General features: G+C 39.8%; 1 protein-coding gene across 6 annotated transcripts in view; it reads right to left on the bottom strand.

The window, feature by feature from the left end:
* NDUFAF6 (NADH:ubiquinone oxidoreductase complex assembly factor 6) overlaps positions 1-19,717 on the bottom strand; it is a 36,429-nt gene extending 16,712 nt beyond the window's left edge. For 2 of the 6 annotated variants that reach the window (XM_027656966.1, XM_027656965.1), the window contains exons 1-8: positions 19,627-19,717; positions 16,056-16,159; positions 15,031-15,153; positions 10,684-10,740; positions 8,930-9,032; positions 6,255-6,388; positions 4,145-4,246; positions 173-229 (exon numbers count right to left, since the gene is read on the bottom strand). In XM_027656966.1, the coding sequence (XP_027512767.1) occupies positions 173-229; positions 4,145-4,246; positions 6,255-6,388; positions 8,930-9,032; positions 10,684-10,740; positions 15,031-15,153; positions 16,056-16,076 (597 nt within the window). In that variant the 5' untranslated portion in view covers positions 16,077-16,159; positions 19,627-19,717. Of the gene's footprint in view, positions 1-172; positions 230-2,958; positions 3,945-4,144; positions 4,247-6,254; positions 6,389-8,929; positions 9,033-10,683; positions 10,741-15,030; positions 15,215-16,055; positions 16,161-19,626 lie in introns of those variants that run through there. The other 4 variants (XM_027656970.1, XM_027656969.1, XM_027656968.1 and 1 more) reach the window with 4 other exon arrangements.
* Positions 19,718-20,339: the final 622 nt, after the last annotated feature.

Genomic DNA, 20,339 nt, shown 5'->3' with positions numbered 1-20,339 from the left:
AAGGTTCCACAGTCAGGCACACATTATGATTGATCTTTGTGAGTTTTAGGTATTACATCCTCCCAAAACAGACACACGAAGCAGGAGTTAACCATGCTTAATTTGATACTCTTCACAAACATTAGCAGAGGAATGAGTCCATCACTTAAAGAGTGCATGATATCACACCCACCGTACAGAAAAAAGCAGGATACGCCTTCGCGGGAACTTTCTTACTGAAAGATCTAGCCTAAAAGTAAATGGGGTAAGGTGGGGGGGAAAACAAAACAAAAACAAACGTACTTATCAGAATAATTTAACATTTCAGATTAAACATCAAGTACTATGTAGAATGGTTAGAGGCAACAAACTGTTTTATGAGCTTCATCCCTTTTTATTTTGACATCCTGAACGTGTAACTTTTCCTTATGTGCAAGCCAGCACCATCCCTCACTGTGTACAAAAGCAGTTACACAGTAAGTATGTAATACTGGGAGAGGCCTGCTAAAATATTTACGTGGTTTGACAGACTTAAAGATTACATATTATAAATCATGTAAATTAGCATCCCTTGTTCCAACAAAGTCCCAAGTTGCATCTGGTTTAATAAACAATTTAACCTTTCCCCCACCCCACAACCCAAATAACTCTCTTCATGCCAATAGACAGAAATTATGGAAGACCACAAATGTACTTCTCTCAGTTCATCTTTTTGGTCCAATGTTGCCATCAGCCCCAGGAGCCCAGTTGTAAATGCTCCCATTTAACTTCTGGGACTTCAAAATTATCTCGGTTCCTCAGTATTTACATATCACATCTAAAGTAAGGCTGAATCAAATCTACAATTTAAACTCGTGTTCAGCTCAGGTTCCTCTAACAGAGCTGAAGCAAGTCTTCCTGTAATGTTTATTTATAAACACAAAATCCCTCCTTGTTTTGCCTTTTCTTACAGGTTAAAACAAACCAACCCTTTACAAATACTGAAAAGAATGTATAAGTTGCTGATAGTTCTTCACAAATTTTTCCAGGCAACTGAGAAAAATCAGCCTGAAACCTTGGAAGGAAAAAATACTTAATCTTTTAGAAGGCAAATTATTTTAAAACTTTTTGTATGTCTATCTCTAAAAAAGAAAAATGTTCTTCCCTGATCTAACATCTTGCGTTACTATTATTAATTGCGAGATGAAAAAAAAAGTAGTCTTGCTTGACCTTCTTAACCCAGAATGGGTTGCAGGTCATTCAGAAAGCATGTTATCTTCCTTGGTAAATTGAGCCCATAATGATGTAGCATAACTGAGATAAATGCAAAAAGCCAAAAGAACACTCTCTTTTAACAAAGAGGAAGGAGGAGAACATGTAAATGTATTCACAGGCTTTCAAAGGGCGACTGTGGGACTGACAGAATGTTTATTATATGTTTTTATTCTAATAAAACACAGAACTCCTAAGGAAAACTACAATCTTCATTATCTTATTTTGCCCTCTGCTGGTCATCAGTCCCTGACCACACTCCAGAAATTTTTCTGCCAAGGTTAAGGGCCACATTACTACGATATGCTTCCTGTAATTGCTGAGACTCAATTCTGCATTTTAGGATTATATGTCTTCTAGCTGTGAAATGGGGCTGGTAACTGTCCTCATCCTCTAAAATATGTGGTTTGTGTAACAAATGCTGATTGTTGAAACCTGTCTTCAGGTTTAAACTTTACCCTACCCTGTAATTCCAACTAAAACAAAGCATAAGTCGCTCAAAAGACCCTCAGGCAAAACAAGATGGTGATTTTATACAGGAGGACAGATGCATTTAAAGGCACCAGCCCACTACATTCACCTTAAATCTTGAAATACCCAGCAAACCTTGCCAGCAAAAGCCCATTTCAGCCATTAGGGGAGAAAGTACCTTTGTCCTTGCATTAACAAAGATCATCTGATTATTAAGGAGGCCAATATCCTGTTAGTGCTGCCAGTTACAGCCAGTTCAATGCTTTGAACACTCTATAGAGATTCTGCACTGCCAGCTATTCTTCACTGATGATGATGGAGGCAAGTATTCAAAGAGGAATTTTTAAATTTTAATTAAGGTGATATAACCCATCCATTAAAAGAAAAAGGGGAGAGGGTGCCAAGGCAAACATTCAGTTGAATGAAATGCTAATGCTGCCCTAATCTGGTTTCCTCCTGTTTATATATTCTGTATAGTCTCCAATTACATGATCACATTGCATATTTTCCTCAGGACCCTCCCAGTGTATAACATGGGCAGGGCTCTAGGAATGCAGTGGGAAGAAAAGAGGCCTGTTCTCTTCAGAAGCTGGTAGGCATTCTGGAAGTGAGGGGACCAAGGCAGTATGAATTATCAAATTATCTGAAAAGTTCTGAAGAATTGAATTCTCTTCCTGCTTCTGTCCCAAAGTATCCATACAATACCAGGAACCAAATTTTAAAGATGTAGACCATAAATACACATTACTCATTTTCCATGCCTCCCATCCCTGATATGAGGCATTTCAGACCAGGCACTTGGCATTTTTGTAAGCCACAACTGCAACCAAAGTCAATGGGTTTTAAATGCTGTGCATTATGGGATGACGGGTGGAGAAGAAAAGAAGAAAAATCAAAATATTTCAGCTTGAACAAAGGTAGTGGACAGTTCTGATGTTGCATTTTCTTTGTTTCTGTTCCCTACTTCTAAATGGAATAAACAGTTTTCCTGGGCATGTGACCACAAAAACTGAGACATCAGAAGAAACAGTGTGAACAGGAATGCGTTAATGCAAATTAGAATTAGTCTATAAAAAATAAAGCTCAAGGCTACATAGAATCATAGAATGGTTTGGGTTGGAAGGAATGATCTGGTTCGAACTCCCACTGCCATGGGCAGGGACACCTCCCACTATAGACCAGGTTGCTGAAATCCTCATCCAAACCGGCCTTGAGCACTTCCAGGGATGAGGCATCCACAGCTTCTCTGGGCAGCCTCTGCCAGTGCCTCACCACCCTCACATTAAAGAATTTCTTCCTAGTATCTAATCTAAACCTGTCCTCTTTCAGTTTAAAGCCACTCCTCCTTGTCCTACATGCCCCTGTAAAAAGTCCCTCTCTGGCTCTCTTGTAGGACCCTGTAGGTACTGGAGAGCTGTTATAATATATACATACCATTAACATAAAATAAAAACATTAATCAATTAACTAACATCTGACTGAACAAACCAGAGATCCCTCCTCATTTTACCTTCAGAAAAGGGCTCTCCTATTTATACTGCAAAAAAAATCCTGTGATCACAGGTAATTGAGGATTATATCAATGGTGCAAATGCAGAGATAAATCTGGCATTTCTTTACTCTGAAGTGGTATCTTTCCAGACTACCTTGACTGGAAGCACTGAGGGCAATACTTAAAGTATACACAGACATGTACTCGTAGACATAAGCAGCTCTTTACAGTGCTTCTTGCAAGTTTTGTTTTCCAGATGGAGGCAGACCAAGCATTGCTGATGAAACATTCTTTTGCTTTTGTACTATGCACCAACAAGCAATTCAGAGTGTAGCTAAAATAAAAACATGAAAGAAAAAATAGAGTAGAACTCTGCAGTCCTTCAGGGCTCATAATTCACTGTTCCAAGCAAATAAAGTCTTTCATAATTCACTTGGCTGTATGCCAGAAAAGATATAAACAGAAAGCACTTTTCCCAACATAATTCTGGGCATGGCTGGTCATGCTAGGGAATGAATCCCCTCTTCCACACACACTAACCAGCAGTTAAAGGCAACATGCTCTGTTTTCCTGGCAGCCATTCCACCGTGCTGCGAAATACCATATGCAGAGGTGCTTTCTATGGTGCTGGTCCCATGCTGGCACATAGCTGCATTTATGAAAGTCTGCTTGAAGTTTCTCTTCCAGTAATAAGTCCCTTAGGCAGCATTTATATATAACAAATTGGACCTGGCTGTGAGTAAACTGCCTCCTGTACATAAAGATAAGTATAATATTCATAAAGAAGTAGTAATACTTAAAGTTGGGGTTTTTTTAATTTAAACTCCCAAAATAATTAAAGGCAAAATATTAGAAATTAAGTACGCAGTTTTAAGTCATCTAACAACAAATGCGTAAGAAGACTAGCATCAGTTATGTTTATTTCAATAAATAAAAGGAAAGGAATCTTACATGTTCTAGATGAATATGGGCCTGGCTGGCAATGTCATAAATTACATCTCTCACATTTTTCTCTTGCTTGCCCCTTATGAAATCCTCTTGTGAAACTCCATGCTAGACATAGGAAGGAAAAACAAAATCAAAAAGAGAAAAGAACCACCATAAATATCAATCTTCCATTTTAACTTCTCAAAAATATGTTCCAGCAACCAAACTAAGGACAAAATACTAAAACAGCCTAAATGTTTTACTACTGCTCCCTCCTTTTTTAATTCCTTTTTTTTTTTTGGTCAATTGCTTAAAAAAAAAATTCAAGAAATCACAGAGAACAGTTGGTACAGATTCTTTCTGCATGATTTTGCTCCCTAAATCTTTGTGGTCAGTAAGACGACCAAGTTAGATTTTAAAGTTTGGGGAATTTAGATCAGTTTAGATACCCAGTTTTTAAAACCATGAACCAAGAATAGATATTAAGCAGAAGCAAGCCAGTAACAGCTAACACAAGAAGCCATGCTGGCTTTTGAAATCTTGAGATTGGTGTGCACCATCAGGCTTGCAAAAATAACCCCAACCAACCAACAAACCCATCCTCAAAAACCAAACAGCAAAAAACCAGATCCACTGGAAAACCACCCCTCCAAACCTCAAAAGAAACCAACCCCAACCTTATTCTTTTACTACAGATACCAATGTGAGACACAATATGGCATATTCAGAATTGCACCAGCTGCCTGTTCCTCTCAACAACAGTGAGGCATGTGAAAGCTGTACAAATGTAGGCTGGTGGGCTTCACAGGAGGTAGAGGCTCCAGGAGAACTCTGCAATACTTGCCAGCAGCTGAAATGCTTACAGGATGCTCAGTCTTCACAGAAGGGATGCAAGCTTTTTTTAGTTTCACTGCAAAACACCTTCCATGGCAAGGAATGACTGTGAATTTTCAGGCTATGTTTGAAAAGCTGAAAATTTGGAAGGCCACCCATACCATGCAGTCCCAGAAGGGCTGCAAGCAAGGTGCAGCTCCTTTTTGCAGTCTTATAACCCTGACCTATATTAGCATCTACATTTTTTGCAACTACCTACATTACTAAACTTCAGATCAAAACTTTTAATTGTATTGAGATTATATTCAGAAAATACTAACACAACTGCCTTAGTCATTACTATAATTGCAAAAATTTTGGTTAAATAGAAAAAGAACAGCATTAACATTTAGAAATAAAGACTGGAAATGAAGGAATTACAGTTGAGATGCTGCAGATCGAGCCACAGAACATTAATGAAAAATTCTGAGCTTTAATCCCATCCTACTTAAGTTGCACGATCTGTTAAATTCCAATGCAAATTAGGTGTATAGTTTAAACTGGAGGACTATACCATCTCCTACAGCAATGTATGGAATGTGTGCCTATAGCTGTCAAATATGGAACAAAAAAAAACCCAAAACCACCAGCACATTTATGAAAAGGTAACAAAGAAATGCAAGAAGATTGTTCAGAAAAAAAATTTCTCACAGTGCTTCCTTTATGGTCATAGGAAAATTTAAAAAAAACCAAAAAACAAAAAACAAAAACAAAAAAAAAACCACACAAAAAAACAAAAAAAAACAAAAAAACAAAACAAAACAAAAAAAAACAAAACAAAAAAAAAAACAAAACAAAAAAAACAAAACACAAACCAAAAACAAAAACAAAAAAAAAAAAAAAAAAAAAGAAAGAAAAAACCCACATCCAACCCCAAACCACAAAACCAAGGCCCCATTACATAGTTGCCTTTTTATACATTAATGGAAAAATTCCTGAAAATTAAAATATTATATTTCATAGAAACAAACAAATAAAAGAAACACCCCCCCTCCAAGAAACAAACACACAAAACCCAAACCCAAACAAACAAAAAACCAAAAAGAAACCCTAGAGTTTCTTGAAGGTCACTTCTCTCACCTCCCAAAGGACACAAAACCATGACAATGGCATATTACTAGGCCACAGCAGAAAGTTAAATTAAAGAAAAAAAGTCCTGTTTCTTTCTGGCAGAATAAATCATGATCTCATATCTAGCACTGAGAAACACAGTTAGAAGAAACATTATACTGTTCAATTCCAGACAAATTGCTTCTCTCACCAACATACAAATGTCCATGGGAAGAAAGACCTTTTGTCTTGTACTATGATACGGAGTTGCTCTTAAACAGGTAACTATGCCTTGTGCTTTCCCAATGTGACTGGCTGCATGGTCAGCATGGATGTCCCTCACACCTAAAATTGCAGAAATAATATGTTTAGAAACATGCAGTCAGACCTTTTGAGGAGTATGGTCTTCCCTGATGTGTATCACAGTCATACTTTAGGAAAGCTAAGTGCATTGGTCCATGACAGAACATTCTGTGCATAAATTGCCTTGCGATCTCATCTCAGAGGTGCAAAGCAGCAGGAAAAGTCATTGATTTCCACATTCAGGAGTAAGATGCCTATTATTTTGTTGCGGTGTCTGCAAAAGGTATACTTAGCAGAGCAGCACCTATTCAGACAGAACACATCAGTACACAAACTCATTTTCATTGATATGTCCTCTCCCAGGATAACAGTATCCCAAGAACTGTTTTTCGGGCCAAAAAAAGTCATTAAAGTGTGAGATTCCTGACAGGCATTAATCCTTACAGTGTGGTTTCATGATTAACTGCAGCTGATTCATCATGGTAGTGAAGCCATAGAGAATGATCCTACACTTCACCCCCCTAACCCATATTTCTGCCCCCTCCCTTGTGCTGTTTCCGGCAATGAGGAAAACTGAATCAGATCAGCAAAACAACAGAAAAGTAATTTTAGTTACTGCACAGTCACACAAGTGTGAGAACTGAAAAAGGGATCATAAAGCTCTAATGTTTTCACAGGACTGACCCAGGATAAAATGAAACTTTAAAGGAAAATTGAAATTAAAACTCATAAAAGCTCTAGCAGAAGCAGCATTCCATAAAGAAAGAAATGAGGATACAGGAATGACAGTCAAAGAGCCTAAGTAACTTCTGAAGATTGTACCAGGCATACCAGATTCCCAGCAGAAGCCTGTCTGGGCCTTCAATGGGTCTCAAAAGCCTCTGCAAAACAGTGGCTATAAATTAACCACAGAGAAAGCAAAGTATGTCTTGGAGGAATCAATGGATATAACTTACTGATACTGACTGGGCAGCTCAAGATTTACATATAAATAGGAATTTGGGGGGAAAAAAAAAATCTCAGAGTTAGCAGTGACTCATGCTCAACCTGGGAATATATCCCAAAAGTGACATTCTTAAAAGGTTTAACAGAATTATTTAGTAATATCAAACTCCTAATTACTGAGGCAATTAATCAGAGAGCACAACCATTGATATTTTTAAATGACAGGAGTTGAGAGGAGGTACGAGGACTTTGGCTGACACAATTACCAGTCAAAATGAGAGATAACCTGAAACCAGTAAGAATAAAACAGCACTAGTACTGGGAGAGATACACACACAGTGGAGACTGGTTAGGAATAAAGAATCTAAAAAGGACAAAAAAATTTAGCAAACATGACCTGCAATGAAGCCAGGTCCACCTAGTCTGGAAAAGATTGCTGACAGGGAACACCAAGAAAGGGTTTGATTAGTTTCCCTGTTTATGGAGAAAAAATTACAGAAGTTAACTGTTTAATATGCAGTGAAGGAGACTTTTGCTTAGATACTTTATTACATTCATATAAGAGAAGTTAAACATGACAATAGAACACCTAGAATAACCAGAGCCTCCATACCCATTTTCAAAAACAGATTTATCTATTTGTACCAGGAGTGACCCAAGCACGACTGAACTTATTCAGGATCAAAAACATTTCCCAGAATGAAAGATTTTGACATTTCTCATACTCCTACATTTCTTCAATCAGAGGTTCAGAAAGACATTTGCAACATTTCACTGATTTCCTACTGAGGAAGCAAATATTAGATGTTAAGAGATAAGTTCCTCATTTCTTCCAAAGAATAAGGTGCTCACCATATCTCTTTTTAATTCTTTTAATTTCATTATTATTAAGTCTTTTAGCCTCAGTATTGGCCTTCCATCAGACCACTCTGATAGACAAAAAGAAAATACTGCTATACTAAATATTACTAAATAACAGTTTTTTCCACCTTTTTTCTACATCTGAGCTCATATAGGGAATACTTCCATAGTGCAACAGACACCTAAAAGAAAATTACCCTTTTCTTCACTACAGATGAACAGTTCTTTTGCAATCTGTAACTCTTATATTAGACATGAAACTAGCTCTTGACCACAAGGATCATCTTTGTTGCATTTTTTCTAGCTATTCAACTACTGATAGTTAACCTACTTCTAAGAGGATTCACACCCAAATTTAAAACATCACCAAGGGAAGTTTATAGGTTGGGAAGTTGGCTGTTTCAAGATAATCAGTGTACATCACTGCAATACAGAACAACAGCTGCAGAATATCTACAGCACCTTGTGTTCTGTAGGATAATCTAAATATAGTGAAGAGTTGAATTTACCACACATAAGAGCAAGAAGAGACAAAACAAAGCAACAAAGAATGGAACAGTAGGAAACTGCACTTCAATGAGCTCTGCTTCCAAGGAAAGCATAGGTCTAGGACAGCTGTAGTACGATTCCACATTCAAAAGATACATGAAGTATTACCTAAGGCAACTTCTATGAAAGTAAACTCCAGTGGGAAAAGAATGGGCTTTTTGAAACATCAATAAATATTGTACCTGCACTAATGAGTCAACAACAAAACAAAAAGGGCAAAACACCTACCCAGCATTTCCAAGGTGAGGTACAAGAGAGCACTCTGAGTGTTCTCAGCATACGTTTCGAGCTCCTGGATGTTACGGTATGCCCTATCATCCAAATTCTTCTCCTGTAATATAAACACAGAACTTCAGTAAAACATAACTGCTATTTACACAAGTTTATTACTACGGTCATGTCAACCTAATTCACTAACAAAACAAAAAAAGGACAAAAATCGAGAGACAGAAAAGTACAAACTCAGATAGAAGCAATCGTTAAAGCTTATAGCAAGTCTAACATAATCAACTACATGCAACTGCAGCCATGTCTGCTTACTGGAGCAAATATAACTTTCTGCAGTAATATGAAATCAGAATTCTTCTTTAAAAAAAGATACAGCCAAAACAAAACATCATATGGTATTCTTACACCATGAGGTTTTCAATTATAATAGTTATTTTGCAACTGAAGCACAGAGAAATTTGGGTAAATATGAATGTATGGTTTAAAACATGCATAAAATCTATCAAATACACACGAGTTTCATAGTCATAAGCAAATCATTGACTCTTAGAATCACGGAATGGTTTGGGCTGAAAGGAACCATCTAACTCCAACTCCCCCTGCCATGGGCAGGGACACCTTCTAATAGAGCAGGCTGCAGAGAGTCCCGTCCAACCGGGCCTTGAACACTTCACGGACAGTCCACAAACTCTCTAGGCAACCTGTTCCACTGCCTCACCACCCTCATAGTAAGGAATTCCTTCCTAAGATCTAATCTAAACCTGCTTTTCTTCAGCTTAAGGCCATTCCCTCTTGTCCTATCACCACATGCCCTTGTGAAAAGTCCCTCTGCAGCCTCTTGTAGCCCCCTTCAGGAGGGTGCTATAAGGTGCTATCCCCCAGAGCCTTCTCTTCTAAGGGACCAACAGCCTCAAATTTCTCAGCCTGTCTGCATAGGCAAGCTGTTCCAGCCCCCAGATCAACTTAGGGCCTCTAATAAATAATATAGCCAAAAATAATAAAATACACCCAAATAATGTAGTATCTAATAAAATACACCAAAAAACATAACATCCTCCAGCATTCTTCCTGTCCTAGTGGTTTCTGTGGTTAAAACATACTAGTCATAGGATTAAGAACCAGTTTTAAGATTAAGAAACTCTGAAGTCTTTCATAGCAATGACACTCTGCAAGTAACTGACCATCAATTTTCTCAATGTATAACTTCATTAGACACTAACTTTAGCAATAAAAATAGTTTAAGAAATTCCTGCCCCCCGCTTTTCATTCTTGCCCTTGTGTCAGAGCTGGTAGCAGCATCACTGTACCAGTGAAATTCTTCCTCATTTTTTCCCAGAAAAGGGTGGATATTTTAAACTTCATGTGATTTGAATGCTCCAGTTTACAACATTGCTTAGGAAAAACTCCACAGCCATGATAAGAAGTGGAAAAGTGTGGCAGAAAGGTTCAGACAAGTCATTTAATTTTTGAGATCCTACATCTATGTGGACTCACAAACTACACCTATTTTAAAGCAAAAATAAACAAAGGATTCTATTAGCCGTTCTGGCCAGAAAAGAGCAGAAACTACGGAGAGTGGCATCAAGGGAGAATTAAAAAGAAATATAGCAGTATCATTTTTAAAGAGAAATACTGCTGTCTGGAAAAGATGAATTATATAAGCTTTTGTTCTACACATAAGCACATAAAAATAAGGAAAAGAAAAGCCAAATACGACTAAAACTAGAATCAGACTCTGAATGGTAAATACTTACTCTTTCATCAATGATCTTCATGAACCACATTTTAGTCAAATTATGCCTCTTGACAGCCTGAAAATTATCAAATAAAACCTCCATGTTAATGTATACAAAGTGATGGTAGTACTGCATTCTGAAGGCTGAAATATATTTTAGATATTTAATACAATAATACAGAGATTCAAATACAGAAATTTTCAAATGACATTTACTTCAAGTTGCTGCACACAAAAATGAAATACTGGACTAACTAAAAGCTTTTCTTTAAAAATGTTTTTGCAAGTAATTTATTCTTGGAGTCATACATTCCCACAAAATATTTGCAGATAACTATGTTCACTTTCCAAAAAGAACACAGTTTCCTCCAGAGTCAAGCAATAAAAAATATTTCTCCTATACATTTTCAAGAAAACATCAGTACAACATACTGATACATACTGTAAAGACAGCAACCTAACAAAGTATTATACTGAATATTCTGGGATTGTTTAAAATGTATCCCACAGCATCTCATATTCATACATTCTTTTGGCTTTTATCTTGTACTTAACTTCCTTCCTGTACCACTTCATAACTTACCTTCAATCCTCTTAATTACACACATTGAATTTTCCAGAACACATTGTCAGAAAGGCTATATTCACACATATAAACATTTACAAATAAGATTTGTGGAGCAGATTTCTCACCATTTAGCTTAATAGCTCATTTTCAATTTCTTCTTTACATCCATCATATTAGTAAATATTTTTTCAAGGTTTGACAAGACCAGATCTTGTTGATTCAACAAATTCTGCTTGAGACAGTACTCCGTATGTGAAAAGACAAATTTTAAGTTATAACTACAAATGTCAGGTTTGATTCTCACTTGTTCACCTCAAGTATCATTTTGTAAACTAAATCCTTTAAACAAGTCAAGACTTAAAGCTCCAAAATGAAATCTGCTAAATTATGCAATTTGAACATTACATCCATTTTAAGCTACCTTCATTCAAACACACAGGTCCTCACTTCTCAAGCTTCAAAAACTGGCTTCTTCTACCAGAAACAAACGGAGAATTAGGCCTCACTCTTCATATGTTCAAAATGGACAGGCAAGTAGGAACAATTTATACAGCCACTGTATAAATTTATATTAAAGTCACCAAGAAATGAGCTATTAATAATTCAAGAAATACTATTAAAGGCTATTTATCTACTTTACTAGTGCATAAAACTTTAGGAATCCAAATGTGAGTATTCTGGGATATACAAAACTTCAGGAACACATTTAGCATGATAAATTGGAATTTATTCTGGAAAATCAAATTGTCCTCATATAAACTCAACAGCAAAAAAAGAGTACACATTGATTATGTTGTGCAAAGACATGCTAATTCTATTAACAGTTCTGCAATACTTGTGAGTTCAAGTGTCTTTCCAAATGCTTCTTTCTAAGAATTGCAAGGACATTCCTGGACATTTGTGAAGACATGATCTTCAAATAGGTCATTCTTGGGGTATTTGCCAAAGTACAGAAATAAAAATCACACCTTGACTGAAAAGGTCACCAGGTAAGGTTGAATTGTCAGCTCATTCCAGTGCTCTGCAGTGCTCAGAGCTTTCAGAGCTCCTAGAAATACCTTCTGAATTATTTTTCAACATCTTATTTCGCAACCAGTTCTGTTTGGATTGTATTATATTGGTCTTCCTTTAGAGAAATCACACGAGGTGAAATCTTATTAGAGAGATAGGTAATCCTTTCTTCCACTTCAAAATCAATTTTCTGTTTTGTGAGAAAGGAGCATGACTGGGCCCTTGCTGCTGGGAAGGGTTGCAGTTGGTATCCCAGTATCTGAATGATTTATATCTGAATGCTGTACTGGTTTTGGCTGGGATAGAGTTAATTTTCTTCACAGTGGCTTTTATGGGGCTATGTTCTGGATTTGTGCTGGAAAAGGTGTTGCTAAGAACTGCTGCTATAGTTACTGCTGAGCAGTGATTACACAGTGTCAAGGCATTTTCTGCTGCTCACACCATCCCACCAGGGAGGAGGCTGGGAGTGCACAAGGAGTGGGAGGGGACACAGCCAGGACAGCTGACCTCAGCTGACCAAAGACATATTCCAGACCATTTGGCATCAAGCTCAGCAGTAAAGTAAGGGGGGAGGTTGGCAGGTAGGAGAGGGCACCTCTGCTAAGAGGCTGGCTGGGCTTTGATGCACACACCCCACATTGACACACATATAAGCAGCCTGAAAATAAAAGCGGTTGAAAGAAAAGATACAGTCGTATCCACAGCTAACTTGTACCTGACCCGCTCAATCAGACAACTAAATGAGAGGATATCTTCAGAAGCAAAAATAAGTTAGGCTACACTAAAGTTGCTCCTTAGAAAGGAGACAAAAGCATTTTGGGAGAAAACCATCTTGTACCTGGGAAGTTTGCCATTTGTTGGAAGAGAGACAGAGAGAAGGAAATAAAAGGTAAAAGCACAGACAGATTGACATGGTAAACAAGTGATTCTGCACTTTAATATCTGCATTAAAGTATAATGCTAAGTACATCTTCAACTCCCATAATCCCGTAAAAAGGTTCACAACATTTGCCAGTCTTCATTCTAACTGTACAAAGACTATGCTGTAGCTAAAGCACATGCTATATCTGAGCTGGAGACTCCTAGAAAAAGCTCTGGTCTTCCCTAGAAGTGACTGTAACATTTTATTTCCTGGCATTACCTATGTTTTCTCTTAGTTAACAAAGTGTATCTTAGTTTAAATCTCAATTTTAATCTAAACATGAGTGTTGACAGACAGGAACAAATGCTCACTTATGCTTTAGGTCACATTTGAAGGAGAAAGAGTCAGGGAGAGGCCAAGGTTCTTTGTAAAGGACTAATTTTTGTGGTCTCGGAGGTGCAGCAGAGTTGCATCCATTCCTGAAGGTGTTCAAGGCCGGGTTGGATGGGACTTAGAGCAACGTGGTCTAGTGGAAGTTGTCCCTGTCCATGGCAGGGGCACTGGAACTAGATGATCTACAAGGTCCTTTCTAACCCAGGCCGTTTTATGAAGCTGAGTGAAACCAAAACTGCAACAAGAGAAATGCTCTAATCCTGCAGAAACTGCATTGTTCTAATCCAGAGTTACAGTGAGTGTCCTGCTTTTCCCAGGATTTTAACAGGAACAATGCAGATAAATATTTGGACAAAGACTCCACATTTCACTGCCTGTTTTTCAGCAGGTCCACAAACCTAACTACCTATGGATCTCTGTCAACTGTATTCAGCTACTGAGGTTTAGACAAACTGCAGCTTTTCCTGTCCAGAACTCAGAGATCTTTAGTTGAAATCCAGGTCTGATCTTATAGAGTAAGAGTAGCTGTTCTCTTGGAGCACTTGTGGACTTGCTGCTCCAAAGACTTGCTGTGGCCCGTGGCCCTAAGATGCCAAGTTAACAACATATGGAATTTCCATCCCTGAAAAAATTCAAAATTCACCTCAATGTGACCCTGATAACCTGATCTAACTTTGATGTTAGATCATCTCTGAATGGCAAGCTGGACTAGATGACAACCTACCAATGAAATCATTGTGGTTTTACATCAGCATCAAGGGGATTTACACTGCCATTTACACTGCCTTCAGACCTTCAATCACCCATTGAACATATTAAGGACAGTCCTAAGTAGAAACAGAAAAATTTGGAAGAAAGCCTCTGTCTCTTTGGCTATGGTCAGCAAAGGGATAGATATGTAGGAATACTTCATGTGTGATGTTCTAGTCCCTGCAGAACTTGAGCATCTTGGTAAAAATAAACTGCTAAGATCACAAGTACATCCTTGTTACTCAGTGCACATAAAAAGATCTGTGCAACACATAAACACAAGCCACCATGCAGCTCTTGATGTGAGGAGAAGACTGTATTAAGATTTTCCCTATTATCCAGTAACTGCATAAAGCCTTGGGCCTTTCCTCATACCTATTTGCTAATTCACCTTCTGCGCTCAACTTTCTGTCTTTTTCTACAGCTGAATCTCTTCAGACGTAACTAGCACTGGCTTAGAAAAGTACACTTTTGCACTTCAACTATCAACTTATGGCTTACCACAATTTACTCAGCCCTTCACCTAAACAGAAGAGAAAAAAGCAGATGGTTCAGAGAAGTCTGACCTTTCAAGCAGGTCCCACATAAATATCCTCCTTCTCCAACTCAGCTCTTTGCTTGTAGGTAGCTTACACACAGAAACACAAACACAATTTACATTATCTGTTTTATATAAAATAATGCTGTTAACTATGTAACACAGCACACACAAAACACTGACATTATTTCCCACGGTAATACTAAAGTTAAGTGAATTTTAGGACAATAAAGGCATATTTTACCCTCCACAGTTCTGTAGCAACTGGCTGATGTGGTGGGTTATCGCAGTATATGTCTTCCACAGCCTCCCTCCAGAACTGCATCCGCATCAAACCCGTAGTCTTCTGAGTTATGGAGTCTTTAATCTGGAAAGGACACATCTGGAGTGAAACTCACAGTGTCTTTAAGACACTTGGTCTATCTACACTGAAAAGAGACACAGGACATAGCCACACTCAGTAGGGAAAATGCTCAGTTTTCAATTGACGTTTATTCCCAATACAGCTTGTGAACACTACATAAACTAAAAAAGAAATCTTCCCCACAACCTGAACTTTGAAACCCATGGAGAGTAAGTCTCGGGTGACTGTCACCCTAGCGTTCTTCCCAGAAGGAAAGGAAGCAGTGGTGCCAGCAGTGCAGGAGAGCACATCATGGGTTGCCAGAAGCGCAGCCTACAGGAGCTGGTCAGGGGTTTAGCCTGGTCAGCTTATTTCCTGGATCACTCCTTTCTGGTAAGCTTTGCCAAGTTTCCTGGCTGCACTGGCAGTTTCTGGCCACCTAGCAAAGGGAAGAGACTGCAGCCACTCCTCTTCCACTACACTGACAGCAAACTTCCCTCCTTGCAGCCTTTCCCTCACCTTGCTTCTGCCAACAAAGACCTGGTCCTGGTTATCCAAGTTTTTGACAGACCTTCTACAGACAGGATTTAGCTGCACTTGACTGATTCAGTCACTGCATGTGAAGCCAGGATGTGGATGCAATCACATAACAGTATCAAGGACCACTGCCTGTTATAATTTAATTTTAATTTTAAAAAGCACGACAAAGAGGAAAGCCAGAAAATCTATACACATCAGCAAAGTAATTGGGGGAGGCTGGCTACTTTCCATGGGCCATTCAAAACTAGAGGTTTGTATTGCACTAGTTATTCATTGCCCTTCACAATATAAAAAGTTAATCTTGGCAAAACACAACCTGCTAGTGTAATTTAGAATATCAAAATTGTTATTTTACATTTCCAGAGTTCACAAATATATTTTAATACCTGCCTGAGCCAGTTCCACATTGAAGGCTCTCAAGGCAAAAGCAGAGGTTCGAGATTCCGCAGGCAACAGCAGAGAACACAGAAACCCTTCATAGTCACGCTTTCTATAAAAGGATGAAAAAATATATTTGTTACTTATAGCTCTATGTACATTGGGTGTGTTACTGCTTAGCACTGACCTCCTGAAAGAGTAGCAATAAGTTATAGTTCAAAACTTTGCAAAAGTAACAGCTTTTAGGCTTAAAATAAGACAAACTCCAAGAGAGGGGAGGTTGTCTGAACTCTCAGTGCACCTCTGAAATCCAGATCTCAGATATCTGACTAAAGGCAGAAGAAAGGCTGTGGCAGAACTGCAAAAAGAATCCAGCTTGTCCGACCTCCGGATTTCTGTTCCAAACATGAAACCACATTTCTTTAAAAGATTGTGCTTTGGAGCTTGGCAGAATAGTGCTCACTTAACCATTAAGTTTTTGTTTATATAGGCAATTATATTCAAAGCATAAAAACTGTGGGAGCTGGCAGTTTCGCTGCAGGCAACCCACTGTCACCCTGGAGTGACATGCCATCGTTTGGCCACGTGGGTGTGCCACGAAATTAAAAACAACACGGTGCACAGAATCACAAACTGCAAAATCAGACATCACTGCAGCTAATAAAATCACCTGGCCACTTCTGAAAAGCTAAACTGCTTGTTTTGAACAATGTTTTTGTGTACTTTCTGATGAGCCTAAAACCTGATTCTTTGTTAGAACAAGTCCAACAACTCCAAGTTTCATCTCGGAAGTGGAGAAACAGGTGTTAAAGAAAACACATTTGCTCATTTTCATGAAGTTTGCTGTTCTTCCATGTACTCATATTTCTTTGGAATATGAGCTTAAAATAGCAAAGCCAAACTAAAACCAAGGGTTATTACGGTTACTACTTTTAGCATCAAACAAAAAGGAAGTGAGCTTTAACAGAGGTTCTTAACCCTACAGCAGCTGACAACAAACACTTAGAGTTTTCACAATGGTTGTGAAACTTGTTTTAGAGCTTGATGCAAATTCACAAACATAAACAAAAAAATTTACATTTGTGAATTTTAGCAGGCTTTAAGGGTCACATTCATATTAAAGAACAGATGCATCAAATTTCCCTCAATTAAGACAGTTTCTGAAAGTATTATCACCTCAAAACCTAGTATTTTTTTTCAAGACTGATTGTAGTAATACCGAGTTTTGCCCACTCTATGCAGAGCTGCAAGGTTTACAGCCACATTTTCCCAGTTCCAGTTTGCCTGAGTTGTTCACGCAACACCTCTATTTTCAGGAAGAAACAGGTTACACAAAGTACACAGCAGTACAATAGAGAAATTTGTCTTCCCTAGAGTAATGGTGTTGACGTGTTGGTTTTCAATTATTCCAAGCTTAAAAATGAAGTGTAGCAAATCTATTAAGCCACAGTGTGTAAAATAAAACTGATATTGCTACAGATCATGTTCTATCTCAACATCCTTCATGTATTAGGGTAAGGAATGAAGAAAGAAGGGAATGACCTTAAGTCAGGTATTGAGTGTTTTTCGTAGTTTTTCTCTCACATAAGTATATTTTATGTATGAACACACACACAGAAAAAAAGCTGGCTATGAACATTATTGGACTTTCAGTACAATGAATTTCCTCCATATTATGAAACTTCATAATACCATCAAGCCACATGGTTGTCTTCCAGAGCAGACATCATAAGCAGCAAGAGACAGAAAACATACTTACTAGGGATACATATTTTTAACTAAATAGCTTTAAGCAACTTTTAAAAGAGTTGCTTAACATAAAAAGGAAAGCCCAAGAGAAAGGACATCTTGCATATTGCAAAAACTTGCACAAATGTATATCCTTAAAGCATAACTCAGTTGTTCTTCCTAGTGTGTGGGAGAATCAAATTCAGGACTAGGGAATTGCTGATGCTTGCACAGCCACAGGTGTTTTATTTCTGTTTGAATAATAACTCCTTTCTCTTCTTTTTATAGTTTATTATTTCCATGCAATATATGAGCTACTGGGAACAGCAGCTTCAATTAAATGAAGCCAAAAGCATAACCACCTTTCATTTTGCTATTTTGAATGGTCATGTATTTTTCTAACTAATCTTTTTATCATTTAACAAAAATGTATATTAAAAACGTTTTAATTCAACCATCTCAGCTTCTGTGCCTTCGAACCTAACTATTCTGTTCACACTTGTTTGTTACTGAAAACATTTTACCTGTATACATTACCTTTATTTGTATATTAACTGCACAAACAGCCTCTGGGCTCTTGAGTATCAGGTGAACAAATCCTGGGTAGAGTAACTAGGAAAAGCAAGCTATATTCTGAAGCTTTGTCAAGGAAACTGCAACCTGGCTGTGCACTCTGCTGCATCTGTATAGATCTCCTGGTTTTTGCTGCACTGAACATTTAAGATTGTCCCATTTCTTTCCATTAGTTTTCCTACCTCAGGCATTACTGCTGACTACACACACCTTTCTGTCTTTTACAAGCATCAGTTTGGAAAAGATGATCCTGTTCCACTCTTTCTATACACACCTGGAAGCCGCCCTCCTGCTTTTGTCAACCATCTAGGACAACAGTATCCAAGGAGAAATTACTTAGGTCTTTAAAAAGAAACTTGTTAAACGTTTTACTTTGAAAAGAACTGAACTTCTGTGGATTAGAAAACAGCCAAGGGACTCTGCACGTTGTTTACAGCGCAGAAGCCCAGCAGGAAACATGGCTTGGCCTGGAAGTGCCTGAGCTGTACTCCTGCTCCTCTTGGAGCACTTTGGACTTGACAAAAAAAGGTATGCATGCTTCTGGAACATAGCCTCCCTCCTGCATTCAGGACAGAGAAGGTACTGAGCTGCCTGTCCAGCTATCGGATGTCATCTGCTTTTGCCCATTTTTCTAAGAAGCACTCCGGAAGCTTGGCTGTTTCCCAGCAGCCAAGAAAATCTGACAAAACCCATTATTTTTAAACATCCACTTCGGTGATCTCTCTCTCCAAAATGCCGAGGCAAAGAAACTGAAATATTCAAAATATCTGAAGAAATGCAGCAGTGAAGAGGCGGGGGTGTGCGTGGATTGCCGTGGGAGGCTCCCCAGGGAGGTCGTGGGAATCTCCTGGAGACATTCAAATGTCTCTCCGAGGACATTCAAAACCCACGTGGACGCGTTCCTGTGTAACCTGCCCTGGGTGACCCTGCCTTGGCAAGGGGCTGGACGAAACGCCTTCCAGAGGTCCGTTCCAACCCTATCGGTTCTGTGATCCTGTGTGCAAGGTAAATCATCCACGCAGGTTAAATATCCGCCTGCTTTCCGCGCTCCCAACACGGCGCGGTCCCGCCGGCCCACCGCCGCCGGCCATAGGGACCGTTCTCGGGGCCAGGAGAGGCCAAGGGCGGCCTGGGGGAATCCCAGTCACCCTTTCAGGGAACTCGCCAGCTTCCCCATCGGGAGGGAAGCGCTGTCGAGCCCTCCTGGGACAGACTCGGAGCCTTCCCCTGCGGAGCGCGCACCGCCGCGCCTGCAGCCCCCGGCCCGCGGGCACTCACCGCACCAGCTCGGCGCAGTACTGCACCGCTCCTCCGGCCGCCGCCCGGCTCCGGCTCCAGTCTGCCGCCGCCCTCCCGCCGCCGAGCCCCGGCGGCCGCGCCAGGCGGTGGCGGAGGCCGATCCGGCCGCGCCGCAGCGCTGCCCCCGCCGTGGTGCCCGCCATGGCCATGGCCCCGGCCCCGCTCCGCCCCGCGCAGCGCAGGGGCCGCCGGCAGGTGGCACCCGCGGAGCCGCGGCCGGGGCCCTGCGGGAGCCCCGCGGCCCTTTGTGTGCTGCAAATGGCGCCCGGCAGAGAGCCGCCCTCGCCTGGGTTTCCAAAAGCTCCTTGGGAGAATTCCTCTGCTCCCTAGGAAATCGGGCACTCTGCTGGGGGCGGAGTAATTGGAAAGCGGACCGGCGGAAAAGGACCTGGAGGTGCTGATTGACAGCCGACTGAAAATGAGCCAGCAGTGTGCCCGGGTGGCCAAGAAGACCTTTGGCATCCTGGCCTGTATCAGGAATAATGTGGCCAGCAGGACCAAGGCAATGATTGTTCCCCTGTACTCAGCACTGCTGACGCCCCACTTCAAGTGCTGTGTCCAGTTCTGGGCTGCTCCCTACAGGAAGGACATTGAGGTGCTGGAGCAAGTCCAGAGAAGGGCAATGGAGCTGAAGAAGGATCTGGAGCACAAGTCTTATGAGGAACAGCTAAGGGAGCTGGGGTTGTTTAGCC

The sequence above is a fragment of the Corapipo altera genome, unplaced genomic scaffold, assembly GCF_003945725.1.
Source record: "Corapipo altera isolate COAL_440 unplaced genomic scaffold, ASM394572v1 52b, whole genome shotgun sequence".
Classification (NCBI taxonomy): Eukaryota; Metazoa; Chordata; class Aves; order Passeriformes; family Pipridae; genus Corapipo; species Corapipo altera.
The sequence above is the reverse complement of the archived record's forward strand: the minus strand, read 5'-3'. Positions and strand labels throughout refer to the sequence as shown.